The sequence below is a fragment of the Betta splendens genome, chromosome 21 (genome assembly GCF_900634795.4).
Source record: "Betta splendens chromosome 21, fBetSpl5.4, whole genome shotgun sequence".
Lineage (NCBI taxonomy): Eukaryota > Metazoa > Chordata > Actinopteri > Anabantiformes > Osphronemidae > Betta > Betta splendens.
The window spans coordinates 11,816,157-11,839,896 of NC_040899.1; the positions used below are offsets into that span (position 1 = coordinate 11,816,157).

Below are 23,740 nucleotides of genomic sequence, written 5' to 3' on the forward strand. Positions count from 1 at the left end.
AGAAGAAACAATTTGTCGTACCTTTCCTGACAACCAAAGATAAATGCAGATCCATTACAGTTATAAATTTTAAGATAATAGAATAATTTTGTTGATTTTTATTCAGATTTAAACCCTCTGCCTGATGCTCAGCCTCAGACTTTCCTTTAGATTTAAATTACTGTGGAGTAGCTTTTCTGTATTTAGTTTTTCAAGAAAGTAAAATTTATTTTTATTCTTAACTTAATATTATGACTTAAATCTAAAAAGCAGAATTTCTTTTGTTATCGTGATGTATTCTAATTTAGGCCACAGGTGACAATGCAGCATAGTAACAGGCCACACAGTTGTGTTATTTACTGTATTTGGTTTTATTGTTGTTCTATCAATAGACTTTGACCCACTGGGTGCAAAATAGATCTTCTAGGTCAGAAATCATTTTAAAAGTAAAACAACTAACCTACAGAACCTATAACCTTATTTTCTAGGTGCGTTTCCCATTGACAGTCTTCTGGCATTACACAGTTTTTTCATTTCATTGCCTTTGTGGTCTGCTGTGCCATTAAACCCTGACAGCGTAAGCATCATTACATGTGATATCATAACATGTTAACAAAGAGAAACTGGCAAGCAGACATTAAGATTAGAAAGGAGCGGCATTGTTGATAATATGATTAAAGTACTGTCTTGTATAGGAGCCAGGAGCAGCCAAGAAAGCATTTTAAGTTAGTTTTCATATTAAAAAAGCAAATCCCATTTTCTCAAGATAATTAATTGTCTAATCAATTGAATCACACCTGTTTCATTTCTGAGTTTGTATAAAAATGTGACTACAGTATGTGATGAATAAACAGTGAATATCTCTAATTTTCCAAAGCTTTGCTTTTATGTCTCCATAAAATTGAAAACAGTTAACAGACACACCAGATGAATATATTAATTCCAGCCTGTTTAGGGGATTTTTAGTGAGACTTTACAGAGCAATTTGTAAATGTTTTTTCTAATTTCTAGTAGCTTTAGGCCATAGATGAGAGGGTTCAGTATTGGTGGAATTATTACATACTCCAGTGATAAAATTAGAGCAAAAAGTGGGTTTAAAATTTCGATGTTTAAACGACTTAGAGTAATATCACAAAAAACATGAACAGAATAATTCACAAATAAAATAGTATGTGGGAAACAACTTTGGAAAACCTTTCTCTTGAAGTCAGATGAGCTCCTCCTGCACACGAGGATAATTCTAAAGTAGGTGTACAACACATAGAGTAAAGGCAAGAATGTAGCAATTACAGTTAAAAGAAAGCCAACAACATTATTAATAAAAGTAGTCTCACATGAGAGTTTAACAACATTCCAGTTAGCACAGTATAATTTTTGGACCTTGCTACCACATAAAGGAAGCCTCACGGTCAAATACAGACATAGTAGAACAGATATGGTTGGACAGATCCAAGCAAAGGCTGCCAACACAGAGACTGTTTTAGGGGTCATCTTGCTGTGATAATGTAAAGGATCACAAACGGCAACATATCTATCATATGCCATAATGCTGAGAATGGTCATTTCATAGGAAGCATATGTGTAAATGACATACATCTGAGTAAAACAAGCAGGACGTGAGATCAAGTGAGTATCAGACAGAAGGTCCATAAGGAATCTGGGAAAGAAACCAGCAGATCCATACAGAGAGTTAACAGACAGAAAGGCAACAAACACATACATGGGCTCATGAAGTGTCCGTTCTCGTGAAATGACCAGTGTTATAAGAAGATTAGCACAGACAATAATGGCAAACAGCAGGAAGCCCAGTGCAAAGGCTGGATAACGGTAAAACCCTATGTTAACATACACAGAGAGGTTAAAGTGAAACTCAGTGATGTTTTCCATTTCACACACTCAGGATGAAGAATCATCAAAGCAAATACGAAACATGTTTTCACATGTTTAATTTTTCTTCTTTCTTTCCAGTGATGTTAATGTAGAAGCTGTAAGAGACTGTTTCCTCTTGTTTATGTCTTATGCATTGTGAAAGCTTGTTATCAAGGTAAGGTTAAATATATGTTGTGTCACCTTCACTGTCCTGCTATTAATGAGCTGAAAATGAAACCAGATGACTTCATCAACACAGAGAAAAGACCCAGTGGAATACCATGTTAATGTGGCGGACATTGAATGTATCTTTTTATTAGCAGCATCTTCTCTTAACCTTCTCTAAGTAACACACAACCTGTAAATGTTAACCTGTGTAAAATTTGAAAAATTGTTATGTTGCAATATTTACTTCCCAATGTTGCACATAATTTATTATGATACATGGAAATTTCATATCATCATTTGTCCAAGTAAAGTTTGCATACAAATAACAACCCTCAGTGATTTTCATAACAGCAGGCCTCTTTTGTCATCTCCGTACATAAACCTAGTGAAATTGTGATATGTATCAGGTGTAGCACAAAACTGTCTATTTGTATGGGATTTGTTGTATTATTTAATGTAAGAACATTAGTCTTACTGACCAAGTGTTAAACTTGTTAATCTTAAGCACAAGAAATGCATTTGTATGCTTCTAAGGTACTGTAGTGGCCCAGGGGCGTAGACCCGCCCTGAGCCGCTGAGGCTCATTGGAAAAATTACGGATTCCTGTGTTTTAACATTATAGTTAAAGATAGAAGTTGAGTAGTGTTCGAAGTTTGGTGGAATTGAATTAGTGAAGAGTTCATGTGTGTTTATAGTGTGTTCTGTGTTGTTTTGTGAGCTGCACCCTGAGGGGGAGGAGTACGTGTGTAAGTGACCCTCAGTGGACAGTAATGCAGTTATTGTGTTAAAAAAGTTGTTATCCTAAAAAAATTTGTAATAACCCAGGTGCTCCAAATTAGGATACCCTGCAGGTAAGTAAGTGTTATGACATAAACAAACAAAAAACAAATATGAAGTATAATAAACATGCCCAAAAAACAATCCCAAACGTTTTGGGAAGTTATCCGATCACGCTGTGACTTTCTAGCCCTAGTCTAAAGTGATTTATTGGTCCACCATTTGGTCACATTTTTTATTGCACCGACACCATAATTGATCAACCATTCTTAGTGGCGGCCAGTCCTGTTAATCCTAGATTGGTGCTTTTAGGTCAACTGAATAGCTTCTAATGAGTAGAATGACTGAAATGACCATTCACAGTCAGTTGTGGCTAGGCAAAGCTATGGCCAAACAGACAACTGCCCCTCCCACCTGACCTCTGGTGGCCATATGTGACAGATGTAGACAGGCTGGACAATGTTTATTTGTAGTCAAATAGGTATAAATAACTGTTATTTGGGTATATTGATCACATTTCTTTTTAGATGCTATAGTAGTGGAAAACATTAGAAATCGGGACGCAGAGGGAGTGGAGCCCAGGACACAGAGCTGCAATCTTACATGCCTCTCTGCAGGTTCTCTACAGCCGCCACCCACTCTTAGTCTTAGTTATCACATAGAGACTGTGTCTGCTCCCCGACCACCTAAACTATAGAAGTCACAAACAAACCAAAGAGGAATGACTTACCAGAATTTAATAAACATCAAAACAGCTCCTCTTACAGAAGTACCAGTAAGTTAATAAAGTGTGGTTCATTAAATTTCAGATCTCATCTCTCTCATTTAAATCCTTGTTATTAAATTACTTGATAAGTGACCATCACATAGATCTTTTCTGTCTCACTTAAACCTGGCTGCAGCAGGATGAATATGTTAGTTTAAATGAGTCGACTCCAATTGTCACGTCTTGGGTCAACTTCCGCCGTTACTTTGAAAGGACTTCCTGTTTACATCATGTCTCAGCTGCTACCTGCGTCACCCGTCATCATCCACACCTGCACTTCATCTGCAATCAGTCCACCTTGTATTTAAGCACCACCTCTCACCCCAGTACCTTGCCAGATTGTTGCGTGCATTCCACCACTTTCCAGCGTCTTTGTATTTTGCCTAGCCTTGTGTACCGAACCTTGTTTCTGACCACCATGATCATCGTCTGCCTAATCCTTGTCTGCCTTGATTTTCTGATCTTGCCTGATACCGACCTTTCCTGCCTGCTTGACCACGATTTAGGCCTGACGGAACGGTATTGTAAACCAGCCTCTTGTGTATGAACCTTGCCTGTCTCTGACACCGAGCCCGCCTGATCTTGTATTGACTTCCCGTGTATGACCCTGCCTGACCTGGACCCTGTAACCTGGAATAAACGCTCATTTATCATCTTCAAGCTGTGTGGTGCTGTGCATGTGGGTCCTTTAAAAATTATCACTATTAGAGAAGACATTCATCAGCTCTAGATCACTGTCTAGATGCAACATGTCTTGAGAGCTTTCCCCCATAACTCATATAAGGTTAACTTCAATAATTAACTCTTCCAAGTTGTCCGCTTGTGTTTTAGACCCAATCCCAACCAGATTATTCAAAGAGGTTTTGCCTATAATCAGCTCATCCAAATTAAATCAAATCAACCAATTTAATAAGGTGGCTACTCTCGGAGCCCTGGAGAACTGAGGGTTCTGCTGGGAGTTAGAAAGAGAGATCACATTCTCATACATTAGCTCCTGTAAAATGCAGGATAGAATTTAAAATTCACCTACTCACCTACAAAGAACTTACTGTACTGATAAAGCTCCTTCTTATGAAGACCTTATAGTTTCTTAAGCTCCCAGCAGAAGACTTCATACTCAGAGTGCAGGGCTACTTGCTACTGTTTTCCTATATTATTTAAATGTAGACTGGGAGGCAGAGCCTTTAGCTACCAAGCTCCTCTCCTGTGAAACCAGCTCCCCGTTTAGGTTCAAGAAGCTGACACACTCTCCACCTTTAAGGCCAGGCTTAAAACCTTCTTTTTTAAAAAAAAAAGCTTATAGTAAGAGATGGTTCAGATCACTGGCAATGATTGTTAGTCACAGCAACCATCTCTTAGGTAAGCTGAAGTAGACATAGACTGCTGGTGGTAGTTGTGCTTTTCCCCTGCTCTCTCTCTCTCTCTCTCTCTCTCTCCCCTCCTCACCTACAGGTATCATCGGACTCAGAGCTTTGTGTCTGTGATAGGCAGTTGCGGATCCAAGCATCCTGCCTGTGTCCAGTCGCTGGTCCACCACCCTGCCTGTGTCCAGTCCCTTGTCCAACCATCCTGCCTGTGCTCTGTTGTTGCTGTGCTTTTCTCTCTCTCTATCCTCTCACCCCAACCGGTCGAGGCAGATGGCCACCCATATTCAGCCTGGTTCTGCTGGAGGTTTCTTCCTAGTGAGAGAGGAAGTTTATCCTCTCCACTGTTGCTGTCAAATTGTTATTAAAGGCTTGCTGTATGTGGGATCTGTGGGTTTAGTTGTGTTAGGTCTTAAACTTTACCTTGTAAAGTGCCTTGAGATAAACTTGTTGTAATTTGGCGCTATATAAATAAAATTGAATTAAAGTGATGTACAGCTCCCACTTGAGGTCCTGGGAGCTGGTTATGCCCAGGAAGCAGAAGGAGTCCACGATTGAGGTGACGGTGTCTTTTAGGGAGAGGGAAGGCAGTGCAGCTGAGATTTTCCAGGAGTATATGATCATCTCACCTTTCTTCTGGGCATTCAGCTCCAGGTTGTTGCCAGATGATCCACCTCCTGTCTGTAAGGAGACTCATTCCCACCCGAGATTATTGTTAATATTGGTTAATATTGTTATGAGGATTGTGCCTTTGCTTTTGGCAAGAGGCTATACTTTGTAGCTGATTGGATCCACAATGTAGCTGTCAGTGCATGTATAATCACATTGTAATCAGTATTAGTTTTGGTAGTGTTTAGTGTTTTAGGTGTCTGGCTGAAGATGCGCTGATTAAAGGCCTTGTTTGTGTGACTCAGAGCCCTAATGACTCTCCAGAGCTGCTGCTTCATTAATTGATCTCAGAGGAGAGCGGCATTAATGACCTGTTGACCACTTACTATAGTGACTCTGTGTAAAACAACAACTGCAGCGTCTCCTCTGAGGCTCTCATTACTGAAGCATTTGATATTAAGAGGTCAAGTGAGAATTAAATAGTAATAAAAGTTAGCCATTGTAAAGCCTGCTGAGACTAGTGAGTTCACAGTACTGGCACAGCAGCTATGATCGAAACACACACAATTAGTGTTTACGAGACCTGAGTGCGTGTATTAACACTATATTATGACATTTACCAAATAAAATGAACCAAATGAACATATCAAACAATTCACTAATGAAATCTGTTATAATATTTAAATATAATTGAGTGTCAACAACAAAGCAATGGAAATTGGCAATAAGCATGGTACTGCTTCGGACACTGAGCATCAGGAGTTTGACCTGTTAATTAAAACTGCAGGCGTGCCGTTGCCATGAAGAAGAAAGGCGGGAAAATCAGGTTCACTCTGCTCTGTGAAAGCCCCTTATAAACAGGCTTATTCCAGCTTAAACATAATAGCTGTCACAAAAATAACTTAACTTTATGAATACTAAGGCAATAAGCAACTGGTGTGAGTTGTGACTGGTATTTGGGGACTAAATATTGTGGCCACAGTCACAATTTCAAAATGTGTCTCATTAAACGATGATTTCCATAATTGACCATTATAAATAACGACAAAAAGTGTTGAATAACGTTAAAAGATGAAAAGCTGAAAACGTAAAAAGTAAGAGCCTTGATCATCTAACAATGATGAAAAATGTTGAACAATGATTCTACGATAAAGCGTTGAGAAGAAGATAGTGACAGAAAAACTGAGCCAAATAATGAATAACTAGAAAAAGCATTTCCACAAGAAAATGCACAGTGAATGCTTCCATGCTGAATGTATTGCTGAGGAATTGCTGAAAATTGCTGAAACATTTAAAACATTGCTGAAAGTAGCTCAATTGCTAGAGTGTAAAACAGTCTTGATGACTAGTAAAGGCAGAACAACTGCTATAAAAGCTATTGATTTTGTTTTATTTGAATGCAGAACATGTGTGTGCCTAAATTGTAAACTTCCAAGCTTCTGCTGTTGTTGAGAAAAAAGCTAAAAAGGTCAGGATGGAATTGTAAAATAGTCTCATTACTTGGTTAATTAATTAACAATTCGAAAGTTGAAAACTTGCTACAAAAGCTAATGATTTTGACTTATGCTTTAATTTTGAAAGGATTTGGAGGACGTGTGCTTAATTGCTAAATGAAAAATAGTGTTAGTGACTATCCAGATTATGAGGGAGGGAGTGTCGGTATTTATTATACTGTAAACTATCCTAATTAACTTTTTGTAATTAATCAGTTGAAACAATACTAACTAGCAACTAGCTGATGAGTTGAATGTATAACTGATTGGCTCTGCAAAGCAAAAGGTGCAGAGCTGAATGCACACAAAAAGCAAAAGCAGCTTGATCTCAATAAGAAGAATAATACAACAGTCCCTTAAGTCATTCTTTGTTGAAAGACTTTAATCAGGTATCGAACCAGTAACTCCTGGGCCAGACTGAAGCTCCTTAACCACTCAGCCACACTAGCTGTTTGACAACACTACTCAGAGCAGCTCAATACATACTATTTTAAAAACTTAGAAATTTTGTTTTGGGTAATTTATATATTGATATAGTGATTGCATAAACACGACTCAGACAGGGATTGACCCCAGGTCCCCCATTCCAGAGCTAAATGAAGATGTAGCCGAAGAGCTCTATCTATATGGAGAGAAATGCTTAATAACTTTAACCTATTTACTTTATCAAACAAAGACTTGAATGTTTCAACAGTCTCAAAGGCGTAAACCCAAGGGAAATGTGAATATTTGAATACAAAACCATGCATTAATCATTGCAGTTGCCACTCCTTCTCACATCAGTTTCTGTTAGAGTGCCAGAATTACTGGCACTGGAGGCAGGAACCTCCACAATTCAGCTCAATCAGTTGTACTGAAGCTGCTTAACGAGCTTATTACATCAAAACCATAATGGTTATCACAATGGTTTGTTACTGGTTATCACTTTATGAATGCTAAGGCTTCAATGAGCAACTGGTGTGAATTTATGCTTAAGGAATGAAAATTGTGGCCTCAGTCACGATTTAAAAATGCCATTCCTTCTGCGATTCTCCCCAGAAGTCAGCAAAACATTTTCATTGGAGTCTATGAGAGGATTTCTGGAACTCTCTGCACACAGACAGCTACAGACTTCTGTGTAGGCAGCTTGGGTCGCAACACCTGCCCTCTTGGAACTAAAGGTGTGTCTGTGTTAATATTAATGTCAAAGGTAAACCACAGTACAGCAGTTGTTTAGTTATGAATGTTAGTTATGAATGTTTGCTTAACGGATTTGCTTATATACTCCTCTTGTAAAATCTGTCCATCATAATACATGCTCCTTGTTAAACTGCTGGACAGAACCAGAAAAAATAGGATATATTAAAAAGCTGAACAATAGATCAATAGTTGAATGTTTGAAGATTGTTTTGTATTTCAAATGTTGTCTGTAACTTAAAGAATGCTGAAGTAGTTAAAGCTGAAAGTAGACAAAGCTGAAGAGGATTTGAAAATTGTTTTCTATTCATTTCAATGAGAGAAATTTGCTGAAAAAAGCTTAATAATTTGAAAAATCTGAAAGATATAAATGTGAAAAATAATAGCACACTTTTCCTGAATATTTTGATAGTTTAATTGTTTCTGTAGCTGAAAATATGCGGGACTACTTAGTTACTGAAATGCGTATGGAAAAACCGAAATGGCCGCCGCGAAAAACAAGAAAGTGAATGCGTAAGTCTGACAGCAGAGCGGTACAAGCCAGGACAAAGTGACCAGCAGAGCTGTCTCTCTCACAGACATAATACAGCGATATTCCAGAGGTCGACATACCTGTCATAAGCCATCAGCACTAGAATAGAGTAGTCGACCTTAGCATACGAATATAATGTGAAAATTTGCAATAGGCGTCCATCATATGATATAATTTGGATATCAGATAAAAGATCATGTGCATACGCAAAAAGAGAGGCGCTTACTAAGAGCGGAGAGAGAGACTAAAAGAAACCCACTAACAGACTGGAGGCAGGACCCAGTTTGTGTGTGTTTGAATAAAGACATTGTTTCTAAGTTGTTCAGCAGCTTTTTAATTGATTCAAAGCAGACAGTAGTTAGAAAGCCACAGATTCTTCATTTAGCCAAACCTCTTTTCTTCATCTGTTGTTAGTGGCTGGAAAAACCTTTAGAAGTCTCTGACAATACGCGGCTGCCCGATATTACCTACAAAATGATTAAATGAATAATTGAATTACAGAAGTATAACAGTTGCTGCCAGCCCAGCGAATACACAGGCTAACATAGCAACATAAGCTAGCGCTATCCTTAACTGTCCACAACATGAGAAGTGGCAGCTCTTAATTGTACTCAAACTTCACAGCCCAAACTAAAACAATAAAATCAAATATATTACTTACTTGATGCTCATTCCACCGTTCTGTCCCGGCTGTTTTTTCTTGTTTGTCCATGGCCTTCTGAAGCTAGTTTCGACTGCTGCTTGCTTGTTCTGCCTGCTTGATGTGCAGAGAAAACTACTGATCCATAACACACGTTCCCCAGTCAGCAGATCAACTTCATCCAAGATGAATCGTCAGTGATGAAGCCAATGTTGCCTACAAAATGAAGTAGTAATATGGAATTAGTTGTTGCCAGCCACTTAGAGCTTAGTGGGAGAGCTGCTGCCAGATCTTCCACTAATTAAATATTGTTTCACAAAACTTAAAGTACTCAGAAGAAGGAAGAAGCTGGACAAGGTAATTAAGAAGTCCAGCTCTGTCCTGGGCTGCACTTTAAAGTCAGTGAGAGAGGTGGGAAACAGAAGGGTTCTGGCAAAATTCAAATCTATGCTGGACCACAAGTCTCAGCCACTGCAGGACACACTGACCTGGAGAGCAGATTCAGTGACAGACTGATCCACCCTCGCTGTGAGAAGGAGAGATTCCGCAGGTCTTTCCTTTCTGCTGCTGTCCGACTTTATAATGAACAATTATAACATGAAGCACATTTCCACCACACTGCCACACACACACACAGTACATCTCCAGGGCAATTTCACCAGTCACTTTAATATCTCATTCATTTTGTCTGCTGCAGTCACTTTACTTCATTATGTGTCCATAATGTTGATAACCTGTGGAGTTCTCACACTATTTTTTGCTTTTCTTATAAAAAAATTGTATCTATTATCTTCTGTATTATTTTTCTTTCATGCTGTTGCAACATGGCTATTCCCCATCGAGGGACAATAAAGGTTTTTCTATTCTAAACTCCCGAGTTAAGAGAACGGCTTTTAGGTAAAGGTTTAAATACTATACTACTACTATTACCTGTGGTATGTACCCTTTTAATAGTTAATAATAGTAATACATTTAAAAATAGGTACAGCTTGAACATTTTCACCACGAAATCCAAATTTACTTTAATTATGTTCTATCCACTTCAATCTGAACAATTCTCAGATTTTGACCTGACATCATGAACAAATGCATGATTCTACATCGAACTTTGGTCAGAATCAGTCCATAAATGACTGGATTGAAAGTTGGTGGGAAAATGATAAATTCTATGGACACAAAGTTTTTAACACTTTCTGGTAAAGACTCTGTTCCGTACCTTGAATACATGACATCAAAAAGCAAAGCAGCAGAGACGTTAAAGAGACAGAACAAATGTGGCACACATGTTTGTAGAAACTTCCTCCTGCTCTCCATGGACTTTAGAGCTGACTTCACCAAACACAGATATGAACACACAATGAAAACTAAATGTGCTGTGTAGAAGGAGATAGAAATCAGTCCAACAATGTTGTTTGCTGATGTTGAACTACAAGCAAGTTTAACAATTGACCAGTTTTCACAGTAAAGCTTCTGGATCTGTGAGCCGCATAGCGTTAGTGTGGATGTCAGACCTATAACTATAGTCTCACAGCAGAGCGGTACAAGCCAGGACAAAGTGACCAGCAGAGCCGTGGCTCTCACAGACATAACGTGCCGATATTCCAGAGGTCGACATATAGCCACATACCTGTCATAAGCCATTAGCACTAGAATAGAGTAGTCGACCTTAGCATACGAATATATTGTGAAAATTTGCAATAGGCATCCAGCATATGATATAACTTGGATATCAGATAAAAGATCATAAGCAAATTTAGGGTAAAAGCCTGCAGTTCCATAAAGTGCATTGACACATAGGTTACACAAAAATATGTACATGGGCTCATGGAGATTTTCATCCAGGATTATAGTTAAAGTGATCGACACATTTACCACCACAATTAGTAAATAACATAATAAAGTGAGAGAGAAAAGAGTCAGTCTGTAGTTGACGGTGGAGCTGAAACCAGACAGCGATAATACAACTACACTAGATGTGTTGCTCATTTTGAAATAATGATCCAAAACAAAACAGTCAGTGTAGTAATGAGTTTTTGTATCAAAGGATGCATCAGTCTGAGGAGGTTACAATGATCATCAGAGCTACATAAGGAGGTCCAATCTTAAACGCAGGTGTCGGACAGAGTGAAGTAGCTGACGTAACTGTCCTTAAGGGGCGTTTTTAACTACTTCTACCTTTTTAATTCAGCTAAAGACATGTCTTTTACACCAATACTAGGTATGAGTTTTTCAGCACAACTTTAAATGTGTGATTTTGAGCTTGTTTCTTTTATTTTAACATGATGTGTTAGCGCATGAGAATTAAAGAGACAGAAGGAACATTAAATCATTTTATGTAAGGTTGAAAACATGAACCTAAATTGTAAATATCAAAGTATTATCATATTAAGTTTAACAACAGAGTTAAGCATCACTAATTTTATTAAATTGTAAGCGAATTCTTAGGTTCTCTAACATTCAAAACAACATGGGATGTAGACACACAACCAGACAAAAACTTTACATGCTTTGGTTTCCCATACACCTGAGTTTCAAACATAGTGATGTGAACATATCTTTGCATGAATATGTTTGTTTTAAATGTGGAAGACTCTTATCTCATTCTCAACAGGTCACCCTACTGGGACTTCTTATCCCTATTATAATTTTGATGCACAGTTTTTATGTTGTTATTATTATCATCTGCAATCTTTTTTTTATAAAACAGTGGTTACAATACATTTATCTATCTCCTTTCAGTTTGTTTGACTTTTACAGTGAACTTAAACTGATGTTTAACTCATAACAAAGCTACAGTAGATGTTGGGCTGAGGCTCAGCCACACATGCCATTTATGCCTATAATTTATTTTAATGGTAGTTAAAAAATGCTAATTGTGCATAATCATGTTTATGTTTTTTATACATTGTACATTAAGTAAATTATGCATATTTGTCTTAATATTTCATTTAGTCATAGCCAAAGTTTACGTTTTTATTCTGCGTAAATTGCACAAATAAGAAAGTAATGATGAATCGGTAATTTTTTCTTCTTTTAATCTAATTGTATTTGTACAGTAATTCATAAAGTAACTGCTGGCGATAAAAGAATAGGCTCAGCAGATCTATGACTCTCTGTTAGCTACAGTACAGTGCTGCCAAGAATCTTTTATTGTCCTTTCTTTATTGTAAATAATGTGGTCTTGCTTAAAAAAAATAATTTACTGAAATCAATAAATCTTTCAATCCATTAATTCTATGTGACTGCTATTAATGTAAGTTGATTTTGCTATTAAACATTAAATCAATAAATCAAACATTTTTAATGAGGTTATCACCTTGAAATCAAATTCTTTTGCAGGACTGACTAATTAAAAGTAATGATATTACTTTTAATCTGCTTTCCATCCACTTTAATCCAAACACTTCTCAGGTTTTGGCCTGACATCATGAACAAATGCATGATTCTACCTCGAATTTTGGTCAGAATCAGCCCATAAATGACAGGATTGAAAGTTGGTGGGAAAATGATAAATTCTATGGACACAAAGTTCTCAACACTTTTTGGTAAAGACGCTGATCCGTACCTTGAATACATGACATCAAAAAGCAAAACAGCAGAGACGTTAAAGAGACAGAACAAATGTGGCACACATGTTTGTAGAAACTTCCTCCTGCCCTCTCTGGACTTTAGAGCTGACTTCACCAAACACAGATATGAACACACAATGAAAACTAAATGTGCTGTGTAGAAGGAGATAGAAATCAGTCCAACAATGTTGTTTGCTGATGTTGAACTACAAGCAAGTTTAACAATTGACCAGTTTTCACAGTAAAGCTTCTGGATCTGTGAGCCGCATAGCGTTAGTGTGGATGTCAGACCTATAACTATAGTCTCACAGCAGAGCGGTACAAGCCAGGACAAAGTGACCAGCAGAGCCGTGGCTCTCACAGACATAACGTGCCGATATTCCAGAGGTCGACATATAGCCACATACCTGTCATAAGCCATTAGCACTAGAATAGAGTAGTCGACCTTAGCATACGAATATATTGTGAAAATTTGCAATAGGCATCCAGCATATGATATAACTTGGATATCAGATAAAAGATCATAAGCAAATTTAGGGTAAAAGCCTGCAGTTCCATAAAGTGCATTGACACATAGGTTACACAAAAATATGTACATGGGCTCATGGAGATTTTCATCCAGGATTATAGTTAAAGTGATCGACACATTTACCACCACAATTAGTAAATAACATAATAAAGTGAGAGAGAAAAGAGTCAGTCTGTAGTTGACGGTGGAGCTGAAACCAGACAGCGATAATACAACTACACTAGATGTGTTGCTCATTTTGAAATAATGATCCAAAACAAAACAGTCAGTGTAGTAATGAGTTTTTGTATCAAAGGATGCATCAGTCTGAGGAGGTTACAATGATCATCAGAGCTACATAAGGAGGTCCAATCTTAAACGCAGGTGTCGGACAGAGTGAAGTAGCTGACGTAACTGTCCTTAAGGGGCGTTTTTAACTACTTCTACCTTTTTAATTCAGCTAAAGACATGTCTTTTACACCAATACTAGGTATGAGTTTTTCAGCACAACTTTAAATGTGTGATTTTGAGCTTGTTTCTTTTATTTTAACATGATGTGTTAGCGCATGAGAATTAAAGAGACAGAAGGAACATTAAATCATTTTATGTAAGGTTGAAAACATGAACCTAAATTGTAAATATCAAAGTATTATCATATTAAGTTTAACAACAGAGTTAAGCATCACTAATTTTATTAAATTGTAAGCGAATTCTTAGGTTCTCTAACATTCAAAACAACATGGGATGTAGACACACAACCAGACAAAAACTTTACATGCTTTGGTTTCCCATACACCTGAGTTTCAAACATAGTGATGTGAACATATCTTTGCATGAATATGTTTGTTTTAAATGTGGAAGACTCTTATCTCATTCTCAACAGGTCACCCTACTGGGACTTCTTATCCCTATTATAATTTTGATGCACAGTTTTTATGTTGTTATTATTATCATCTGCAATCTTTTTTTTATAAAACAGTGGTTACAATACATTTATCTATCTCCTTTCAGTTTGTTTGACTTTTACAGTGAACTTAAACTGATGTTTAACTCATAACAAAGCTACAGTAGATGTTGGGCTGAGGCTCAGCCACACATGCCATTTATGCCTATAATTTATTTTAATGGTAGTTAAAAAATGCTAATTGTGCATAATCATGTTTATGTTTTTTATACATTGTACATTAAGTAAATTATGCATATTTGTCTTAATATTTCATTTAGTCATAGCCAAAGTTTACGTTTTTATTCTGCGTAAATTGCACAAATAAGAAAGTAATGATGAATCGGTAATTTTTTCTTCTTTTAATCTAATTGTATTTGTACAGTAATTCATAAAGTAACTGCTGGCGATAAAAGAATAGGCTCAGCAGATCTATGACTCTCTGTTAGCTACAGTACAGTGCTGCCAAGAATCTTTTATTGTCCTTTCTTTATTGTAAATAATGTGGTCTTGCTTAAAAAAAATAATTTACTGAAATCAATAAATCTTTCAATCCATTAATTCTATGTGACTGCTATTAATGTAAGTTGATTTTGCTATTAAACATTAAATCAATAAATCAAACATTTTTAATGAGGTTATCACCTTGAAATCAAATTCTTTTGCAGGACTGACTAATTAAAAGTAATGATATTACTTTTAATCTGCTTTCCATCCACTTTAATCCAAACACTTCTCAGGTTTTGGCCTGACATCATGAACAAATGCATGATTCTACCTCGAATTTTGGTCAGAATCAGCCCATAAATGACAGGATTGAAAGTTGGTGGGAAAATGATAAATTCTATGGACACAAAGTTCTCAACACTTTTTGGTAAAGACGCTGATCCGTACCTTGAATACATGACATCAAAAAGCAAAACAGCAGAGACGTTAAAGAGACAGAACAAATGTGGCACACATGTTTGTAGAAACTTCCTCCTGCCCTCTCTGGACTTTAGAGCTGACTTCACCAAACACAGATATGAACACACAATGAAAAATACATGCGCCATATAGAATATGATAAAAAACATCCCAACAATGTTGTTTGCTGATGTTGAACTACAAGCAAGTTTAACAATTGACCAGTTTTCACAGTAAAGCTTCTGGATCTGTGAGCCGCATAGTTTTAGTGTGGATGTCAGACCTATAACTATAGTCTCACAGCAGAGCGGTACAAGCCAGGACAAAGTGACCAGCAGAGCCGTGGCTCTCACAGACATAACGTGCCGATATTCCAGAGGTCGACATATAGCCACATACCTGTCATAAGCCATGAGCACTAGAATAGAGTAGTCGACCTTAGCATAGGACTGCAGAATAAAAACTTGCAATAAGCATCCAGCAAATGACAAATTATGAATGTCAGATAAAAGATCATAAGCAAATTTAGGGTAAAAGCCTGCAGTTCCATAAAGTGCATTGACACATAGGTTACACAAAAATATGTACATGGGCTCATGGAGGTTTTCATCCAGGATTATAGTTAAAATGATCGACACATTTACCACCAGGATTAGAAAATAACATAGTAAAGTGAGAGAGAAAAGAGTCAATCTGAAGTTAGTGGTGGAGCTGAAGCCAGACAGTGAGAACACAAATAGACTAGACGTGTTGCTCATTTTGAAATAGTCCCTTAGATCTGAACAGTCAGTGTAGTACCAAGTTTCTTTTCTGACATGATGGAGTCATTATAAGAGTCTAACACGTTTGTTGCTCATCAGTATCTGTCTAACCATTTGCGCGAGCTACAGTATATGGATGTTAGAGTGGGAGGTCTGTCCTTCAGGAGCTGACGTCACCTTTGGACAAGCCTATGTTCGTCTCACATCTGTAGCTCAGTAGTGTCTCATTAAACAAATTTTTCTATTATTATTTTTTTCTCTAATTCCAACCTGACTTCATTCACACAATCTTACTGCCATGCATTCCTCCCTAGAGGTATGAAATATAGTCTGATGTAGAGAGATCATGAGCTTCTGCAAAGTTTTTTAAACATGATTTTTAATGATACAATCACTGATAAAATAATTTTGCAGTAATACTGCTTTGCCTGAGAACTAAAGACACAACAGGAACAATCAATAGGAAAAACTTTGTCCAGTCCACAAACATGTTTAATAAAGTATTTTCAGGTTTAAAAATACAAACCAACATCTACTTTCTTGACATCTACACCGCATTTCATTCACGATTAAAGATTCAAAGTCTTTATTGTCACATGCACAGTGAGGAAACAAGTGCCCTGTTCAATGACATTCTTTTTTTGCCTTCCACTGGGAATGAACTAGAAACCTAAGAATACAATACAGAACTACAGTAGAGTAATACTAATAAATTAAATTGTATGTGTAAGTAGTAGCAGCATGTAGCAGCATCCCTATAACATCTATAGTAACTTTACTTTGGAGGTCGCTAGTTTGTTCTTATCATATCTGGTAACAGGGTTGTGTGATCTTGTGGTAATTATGGAGATAGAAATATAAGCTTTGACTTTAAAAACCTTTTTCACAAATAAAATGCATGATTCTTTTTCTTATTTTTGTTAACTTGAATCCATAAATAAGTGGATTGATGATCGGAGGAAAAAGGAGAAATTCCATTGCCATAAAATTCTGAGCATGTTGTGACAAATCCTTTGATCCAAATCTCATGTACATTAAGTCAAATAGCAACGTTACAGTAAAGATCGTCACAGAGAAAATATGTGGCACACACGTCTGCATGAACTTATTCATGTTCTCGGTGGATTTTAAACAAGTCTTGATCATATAGATATAAGTCCAAACAACAAAAACACCCAGGCAAACATAAAAAGAGTAATTAATAGCTGGAATAATATTTTTTGCTAAAGAGGGAAAACAAGCAAGATTTGAAATTAAAAAGTTAACACAGTAGATCTTTGGTATGATGCAGCCACACAACGTTGATATTGATGTGACTGTGCTCATGAGCAACAGAAGAAAAGGAACCATCCAAGCAACAAACACTAACACACACATTCTTTGATTAGTCATAACGGAATGATAAACCAGAGGGCGACATATGGCCACATATCTGTCATAGGCCATTAGAGCGAGAAGAGAAGAATCAGCACAAGCTGAGGAGTGTAGGACAAAACCCTGCAGAAGGCATCCAGCCTGAGAGATGACCTGAGTGGAAAACAGCAGATCATTCAGGAACTTGGGGTAAAATCCAGCTGTTCCATAAAGTCCATTGATGCACAGGTTACACAGGAAGATGTACATGGGCTCATGGAGGGTTTTATCCACAATTATTGTCAGAATAATAGTCAAATTTACCAGCAAAATCACACAGTAGCACAAAAAGGTTAACGCTAAGAGAGTGACTCTGTAGTTCATTGTCACTTTTAATCCTGAAAGAGTAAGCGTAGTAATCACAGATATATTATCCATTAATAATTCTATACCATCTTACAGTGATACTGAGAACAGACACTCCTCCAGTGATGTGTTCTACTCTCCATCTGTGCATCCTTTAAGTGATGTGTGAAGTTTATTTTCCCCAATGACAGTGACTGTTCTTGACGTTAACACATCCAATCAGTGATGTGCCAGTTCAGGGCAGTCGACCTATAATGACTTACACATTAGTAACTATAACTATACATCATCTAGTAGTGTCGACTTTAAACAGTGGGCCATTGTGCCGCTCATAAGTGCTATTCACTGATGTAATGCATGTCTCCCCACATGGCTCGTACTGTGTATCTGTTCAGTGGTTGTCTCTTAGAGCCTAGATCTCTGTTCAGTATTATATTTGGTTCATAGATACATTCTATCACTTCTAGCTTTAAAGTTTTACTTGTCCTAATAATTTCACCTGTTTTAAGAAGCCATTCCCTCAGACCTGCCTTTTTGAAATAACAGCTGCCTCCACTTTCGGCCTACTGTACCTTTTCCTTTTAAAAGGCCTTCACACTCATACTAATATCTGCACCTGCAGGTATTACCAAATTAAATAATGGTTACTTTTCCATTGAAGATTTCTATGCAAGCCTAATGTTAGTGTTTGGTGTGTTTTAGCTTTAGGAATTCATTACTGCACACGCATTGGCTCCAGGTCCCATGTTTCCAACGTCATTACTGGGATGAGAATATAAAACAGTTACACATCATGTGAAGGATGAACAGAGAGAACAGAATGCTGCCTTTTGCTACAAATAGCACTATTTTAATAATCTATTGTGCAGTATAAAAATGAAAGGCAGCAAACTTTTATTTTGACATGGGTAATATATCAGTGATTACTATACTTATACTCTCTGGGTTCAACGGCACAGCAAACTACAGAATCACTCTTTTTACTCTGACCTTATTGTGTTATTGTATCATATTGTTGGCGAACTTGACGATAATTATTACAATAATTGTGGATAAAAGCCTCCATGAGCCCATGTACATCTTCCTGTGTAACCTGTGCATCAATGGACTTTATGGAACAGCTGGATTTTATCCCAAGTTCCTGAATGATCTGCTGTTTTCCACTCAGGTCATCTCTCAGGCTGGATGCCTTCTGCAGGGTTTTGTCCTACACTCCTCAGCTTGTGCTGATTTTTCTATTCTTGCTCTAATGGCCTATGACAGATATGTGGCCATATGTCGCCCTCTGGTTTATCACTCTGTGATGACTAAAAAAAAGATTAGTGTGTTAGTGTTCTTGGCTTGGCTTCTTCCCTTGTATTTTTTGTTAATGAGCACAGTCACAACAATATCAACGTTGTGTGGCTCCATCATACCAAAGATCTATTGTGTTAACTTTTTAATTTCTAATCTTGCTTGTTCTCCCTCAATAGCCAAGGATATTATTCCATTTATTAATTACTCTTTTTATATTCTTCATGCAGGTTTTGTTGTTTGGACTTATATCTATATGATCAAGACCTGTTTAAAATCTAAAGAGAACATGAACAAGTTCATGCAGACGTGTGTACCACATGTGTTTGCTGTAATGGTTTTCAGTGTGTCTTTGCTTTTTGATTTGTTGTACATGAGATTTGGTTCCAAAGATTTATCACAACATGTCCAGAACTTCATGGCAATGGAATTTCTTGTTATTCCTCCAATTATTAATCCACTAATTTATGGATTCAAATTTACAAAAATAAGAAATCGTATTCTGTTTGTGGACAACTTTTTTAGACTAAAGTTGCAAAGTAAAAAACAATTACTCTGTCATTTGTAATTAATGTAGATTAAAATTGTCTCCACTGTTGTGTCTTTGACAACATATGGACCGTGCTCATTTGAAAAGATGCTTGTGTTGTTAAAACTTTTTGCAGCCTGAACATCTCTCCCTTGCCTCTGATGTGATCATGTCACTAACTGATGACCAGCTGTTCACCTGGTGTGTCAAAGTGTTTGGTTTGCTGATTTTCTTCTGTCTACTTGTGTAGTGCTTGTAGTGTTTTCAGCCTTTCTTTACGCAGACCTGCCTTTTAGATAATAACTGCCTCCACCTTGGCCCTACTTTACTTTGACTTTTTAAAAGAAAATGAGTTGGTTCTTGGCTCTGGTTGTGGATGTCTTTTTTCCTTACCTGACTGGGTTGCCAGACCCCCCAAGACTGCAGGCAGGCATTCCGTACTAACATATTGAAGAAACAACATCTGTGTTCGCATACATTCTATTTTTCTTTCAAACTAACATCTGCAACTCCAGCTATGAGCAAACTGAATAAAAAATAAAAAAGTACGAATTTGGTTAATAAGTTATTTTTCTGTTTGACAGATGGAAGTGGTTGGTGTGCTGTAGCTTTAGGAATTCATTACTGCACACACATTGGCTCCAGGTCCCATGTTTCCAACGTCATTACTGGGATGAAAATATAAAACGGTTACACATCATGTAAAGGATGAACAGAGAAAACAGAATGCTGCTTTTTGCTACAAATAGCACTATTTTAATAATCAATTGTGCAGTATAAAAATGAAAGGCAGCAAACTTTTATTTTGACATGGGTAATATATCAGTGATTACTATACTTATACTCTCTGGGTTCAACGGCACAGCAAACTACAGAATCACTCTTTTTACTCTGACCTTATTGTGTTATTGTATCATATTGTTGGCGAACTTGACGATAATTATTACAATAATTGTGGATAAAAGCCTCCATGAGCCCATGTACATCTTCCTGTGTAACCTGTGCATCAATGGACTTTATGGAACAGCTGGATTTTATCCCAAGTTCCTGAATGATCTGCTGTTTTCCACTCAGGTCATCTCTCAGGCTGGATGCCTTCTGCAGGGTTTTGTCCTACACTCCTCAGCTTGTGCTGATTTTTCTATTCTTGCTCTAATGGCCTATGACAGATATGTGGCCATATGTCGCCCTCTGGTTTATCACTCTGTGATGACTAAAAAAAAGATTAGTGTGTTAGTGTTCTTGGCTTGGCTTCTTCCCTTGTATTTTTTGTTAATGAGCACAGTCACAACAATATCAACGTTGTGTGGCTCCATCATACCAAAGATCTATTGTGTTAACTTTTTAATTTCTAATCTTGCTTGTTCTCCCTCAATAGCCAAGGATATTATTCCATTTATTAATTACTCTTTTTATATTCTTCATGCAGGTTTTGTTGTTTGGACTTATATCTATATGATCAAGACCTGTTTAAAATCTAAAGAGAACATGAACAAGTTCATGCAGACGTGTGTACCACATGTGTTTGCTGTAATGGTTTTCAGTGTGTCTTTGCTTTTTGATTTGTTGTACATGAGATTTGGTTCCAAAGATTTATCACAACATGTCCAGAACTTCATGGCAATGGAATTTCTTGTTATTCCTCCAATTATTAATCCACTAATTTATGGATTCAAATTTACAAAAATAAGAAATCGTATTCTGTTTGTGGACAACTTTTTTAGACTAAAGTTGCAAAGTAAAAAACAATTACTCTGTCATTTGTAATTAATGTAGATTAAAATTGTCTCCACTGTTGTGTCTTTGACAACATATGGACCGTGCTCATTTGAAAAGATGCTTGTGTTGTTAAAACTTTTTGCAGCCTGAACATCTCTCCCTTGCCTCTGATGTGATCATGTCACTAACTGATGACCAGCTGTTCACCTGGTGTGTCAAAGTGTTTGGTTTGCTGATTTTCTTCTGTCTACTTGTGTAGTGCTTGTAGTGTTTTCAGCCTTTCTTTACGCAGACCTGCCTTTTAGATAATAACTGCCTCCACCTTGGCCCTACTTTACTTTGACTTTTTAAAAGAAAATGAGTTGGTTCTTGGCTCTGGTTGTGGATGTCTTTTTTCCTTACCTGACTGGGTTGCCAGACCCCCCAAGACTGCAGGCAGGCATTCCGTACTAACATATTGAAGAAACAACATCTGTGTTCGCATACATTCTATTTTTCTTTCAAACTAACATCTGCAACTCCAGCTATGAGCAAACTGAATAAAAAATAAAAAAGTACGAATTTGGTTAATAAGTTATTTTTCTGTTTGACAGATGGAAGTGGTTGGTGTGCTGTAGCTTTAGGAATTCATTACTGCACACACATTGGCTCCAGGTCCCATGTTTCCAACGTCATTACTGGGATGAAAATATAAAACGGTTACACATCATGTAAAGGATGAACAGAGAAAACAGAATGCTGCTTTTTGCTACAAATAGCACTATTTTAATAATCAATTGTGCAGTATAAAAATGAAAGGCAACAAACTCTTATTTTGACATGGGTAATATATCAGTGATTACTATACTTATACTCTCTGGGTTCAACGGCACAGCAAACTACAGAATCACTCTTTTTACTCTCACTTCATTGTGTTATTGTATCATATTGTTGGCGAATTTGACTATAATTATTACAATAATTGTGGATAAAAGCCTCCATGAGCCCATGTACATCTTCCTGTGTAACCTGTGCATCAATGGACTTTATGGAACAGCTGGATTTTATCCCAAGTTCCTGAATGATCTGCTGTTTTCCACTCAGGTCATCTCTCAGGCTGGATGCCTTCTGCAGGGTTTTGTCCTACACTCCTCAGCTTGTGCTGATTTTTCTATTCTTGCTCTAATGGCCTATGACAGATATGTGGCCATATGTCGCCCTCTGGTTTATCATTCTGTGATGACTAAAAAAAGGATTAGTGTGTTAGTGTTCTTGGCTTGGCTTCTTCCTTTGTATTTGCTGTTAATGAGCACAGTCACAACAATATCAACTTTGTGTGGCTCCATCATACCAAAGATCTATTGTGTTAACTTTTTAATTTCTAATCTTGCTTGTTCTCCCTCCATAGCCAAGGATATTATTCCATTTACTATTTACGCTTTTTATATTGGTCATGCGGGTTTTGTTGTTTGGACTTATATGTATATGATCAAGACCTGTTTAAATTCCACAGAGAACATGAACAAGTTCATGCAGACGTGTGTACCACATGTGTTTGCTGTAATGGTTTTCAGTGTGTCTTTGCTTTTTGATTTGTTGTACATGAGATTTGGTTCCAAAGATTTATCACAACATGTCCAGAACTTCATGGCAATGGAATTTCTTGTTATTCCTCCAATTATTAATCCACTAATTTATGGATTCAAATTTACAAAAATAAGAAATCGTATTCTGTTTGTGGACAACTTTTTTAGACTAAAGTTGCAAAGTAAAAAACAATTACTCTGTCATTTGTAATTAATGTAGATTAAAATTGTCTCCACTGTTGTGTCTTTGACAACATATGGACCGTGCTCATTTGAAAAGATGCTTGTGTTGTTAAAACTTTTTGCAGCCTGAACATCTCTCCCTTGCCTCTGATGTGATCATGTCACTAACTGATGACCAGCTGTTCACCTGGTGTGTCAAAGTGTTTGGTTTGCTGATTTTCTTCTGTCTACTTGTGTAGTGCTTGTAGTGTTTTCAGCCTTTCTTTACGCAGACCTGCCTTTTAGATAATAACTGCCTCCACCTTGGCCCTACTTTACTTTGTCTTTTTAAAAGATAATGAATTGGTTCTTGGCTCTGCTTGTGGATGTCTTTTTTCCTTACCTGATTGGGTTGCCAGACCCCCCAAGACTGCAGGCAGGCATTCTATATTAACATATTGAAGAAACAACATCTGTGTTCGCATACATTCTCTTTTTCTTTCACACTAACATCTGCAACTCCAGCTATGAGCAACCTGAATAAAAATAAAAAAGCATGAATTTAGTTAATAAGTTATTTTTTCTGTTTGACTGATGGAAGTGGTTGGTGTGCTGTAGCTTTAGGAATTCATTACTGCACACACATTGGCTCCAGGTCCCATGTTTCCAACGTCATTACTGGGATGAGAATAT

The 23,740-nt window shown here is 37.1% G+C and overlaps 8 protein-coding genes and 1 long non-coding RNA gene across 9 annotated transcripts; 3 read left to right on the forward strand and 6 right to left on the reverse strand.

Annotated features, from left to right (window-relative positions):
• Nucleotides 1-930: 930 nt before the first annotated feature.
• On the reverse strand, nucleotides 931-1,866 carry LOC114847019 (putative gustatory receptor clone PTE03). The gene has a single exon (XM_029136304.1). The coding sequence runs from the start codon at nucleotides 1,864-1,866 to the stop codon at nucleotides 931-933; it is 936 nt and encodes a 311-aa protein (XP_028992137.1).
• Nucleotides 1,867-8,944: 7,078 nt separating this feature from the next.
• Nucleotides 8,945-10,222, reverse strand: LOC121201886 (uncharacterized). Its single transcript, XR_005897066.2, has 3 exons — nucleotides 9,862-10,222; nucleotides 9,395-9,589; nucleotides 8,945-9,200 (listed from the first exon to the last, which is right to left on the reverse strand). It is a non-coding gene; the product is annotated as an uncharacterized LOC121201886 (long non-coding RNA).
• A 177-nt stretch (nucleotides 10,223-10,399) lies between these two features.
• On the reverse strand, nucleotides 10,400-11,494 carry LOC114847020 (olfactory receptor 142-like). Its single transcript, XM_029136305.2, has one exon. It carries the CDS (start codon nucleotides 11,357-11,359, stop codon nucleotides 10,400-10,402), a length of 960 nt encoding a protein of 319 aa, XP_028992138.1. The 5' UTR covers nucleotides 11,360-11,494.
• Nucleotides 11,495-12,718: 1,224 nt separating this feature from the next.
• Nucleotides 12,719-13,843, reverse strand: LOC114847021 (olfactory receptor 142-like). Its single transcript, XM_029136307.2, has one exon. The coding sequence runs from the start codon at nucleotides 13,706-13,708 to the stop codon at nucleotides 12,719-12,721; it is 990 nt and encodes a 329-aa protein (XP_028992140.1). The 5' UTR covers nucleotides 13,709-13,843.
• A 1,224-nt stretch (nucleotides 13,844-15,067) lies between these two features.
• Nucleotides 15,068-16,057, reverse strand: LOC114847022 (olfactory receptor 13-like). The gene has a single exon (XM_029136308.1). The coding sequence runs from the start codon at nucleotides 16,055-16,057 to the stop codon at nucleotides 15,068-15,070; it is 990 nt and encodes a 329-aa protein (XP_028992141.1).
• Nucleotides 16,058-16,930: 873 nt separating this feature from the next.
• LOC114847023 (olfactory receptor 52D1-like) lies at nucleotides 16,931-17,854 on the reverse strand. The gene has a single exon (XM_029136309.2). The coding sequence runs from the start codon at nucleotides 17,849-17,851 to the stop codon at nucleotides 16,931-16,933; it is 921 nt and encodes a 306-aa protein (XP_028992142.1). The 5' UTR covers nucleotides 17,852-17,854.
• Nucleotides 17,855-18,683: 829 nt separating this feature from the next.
• On the forward strand, nucleotides 18,684-19,716 carry LOC114847326 (olfactory receptor 49-like). Its single transcript, XM_029136928.1, has one exon. It carries the CDS (start codon nucleotides 18,684-18,686, stop codon nucleotides 19,638-19,640), a length of 957 nt encoding a protein of 318 aa, XP_028992761.1. The 3' UTR covers nucleotides 19,641-19,716.
• A 695-nt stretch (nucleotides 19,717-20,411) lies between these two features.
• On the forward strand, nucleotides 20,412-21,444 carry LOC114847340 (olfactory receptor 49-like). The gene has a single exon (XM_029136947.1). It carries the CDS (start codon nucleotides 20,412-20,414, stop codon nucleotides 21,366-21,368), a length of 957 nt encoding a protein of 318 aa, XP_028992780.1. The 3' UTR covers nucleotides 21,369-21,444.
• A 695-nt stretch (nucleotides 21,445-22,139) lies between these two features.
• Nucleotides 22,140-23,172, forward strand: LOC114847375 (olfactory receptor 49-like). The gene has a single exon (XM_029137015.1). The coding sequence runs from the start codon at nucleotides 22,140-22,142 to the stop codon at nucleotides 23,094-23,096; it is 957 nt and encodes a 318-aa protein (XP_028992848.1). The 3' UTR covers nucleotides 23,097-23,172.
• The last annotated feature ends 568 nt before the right edge of the window (nucleotides 23,173-23,740 follow it).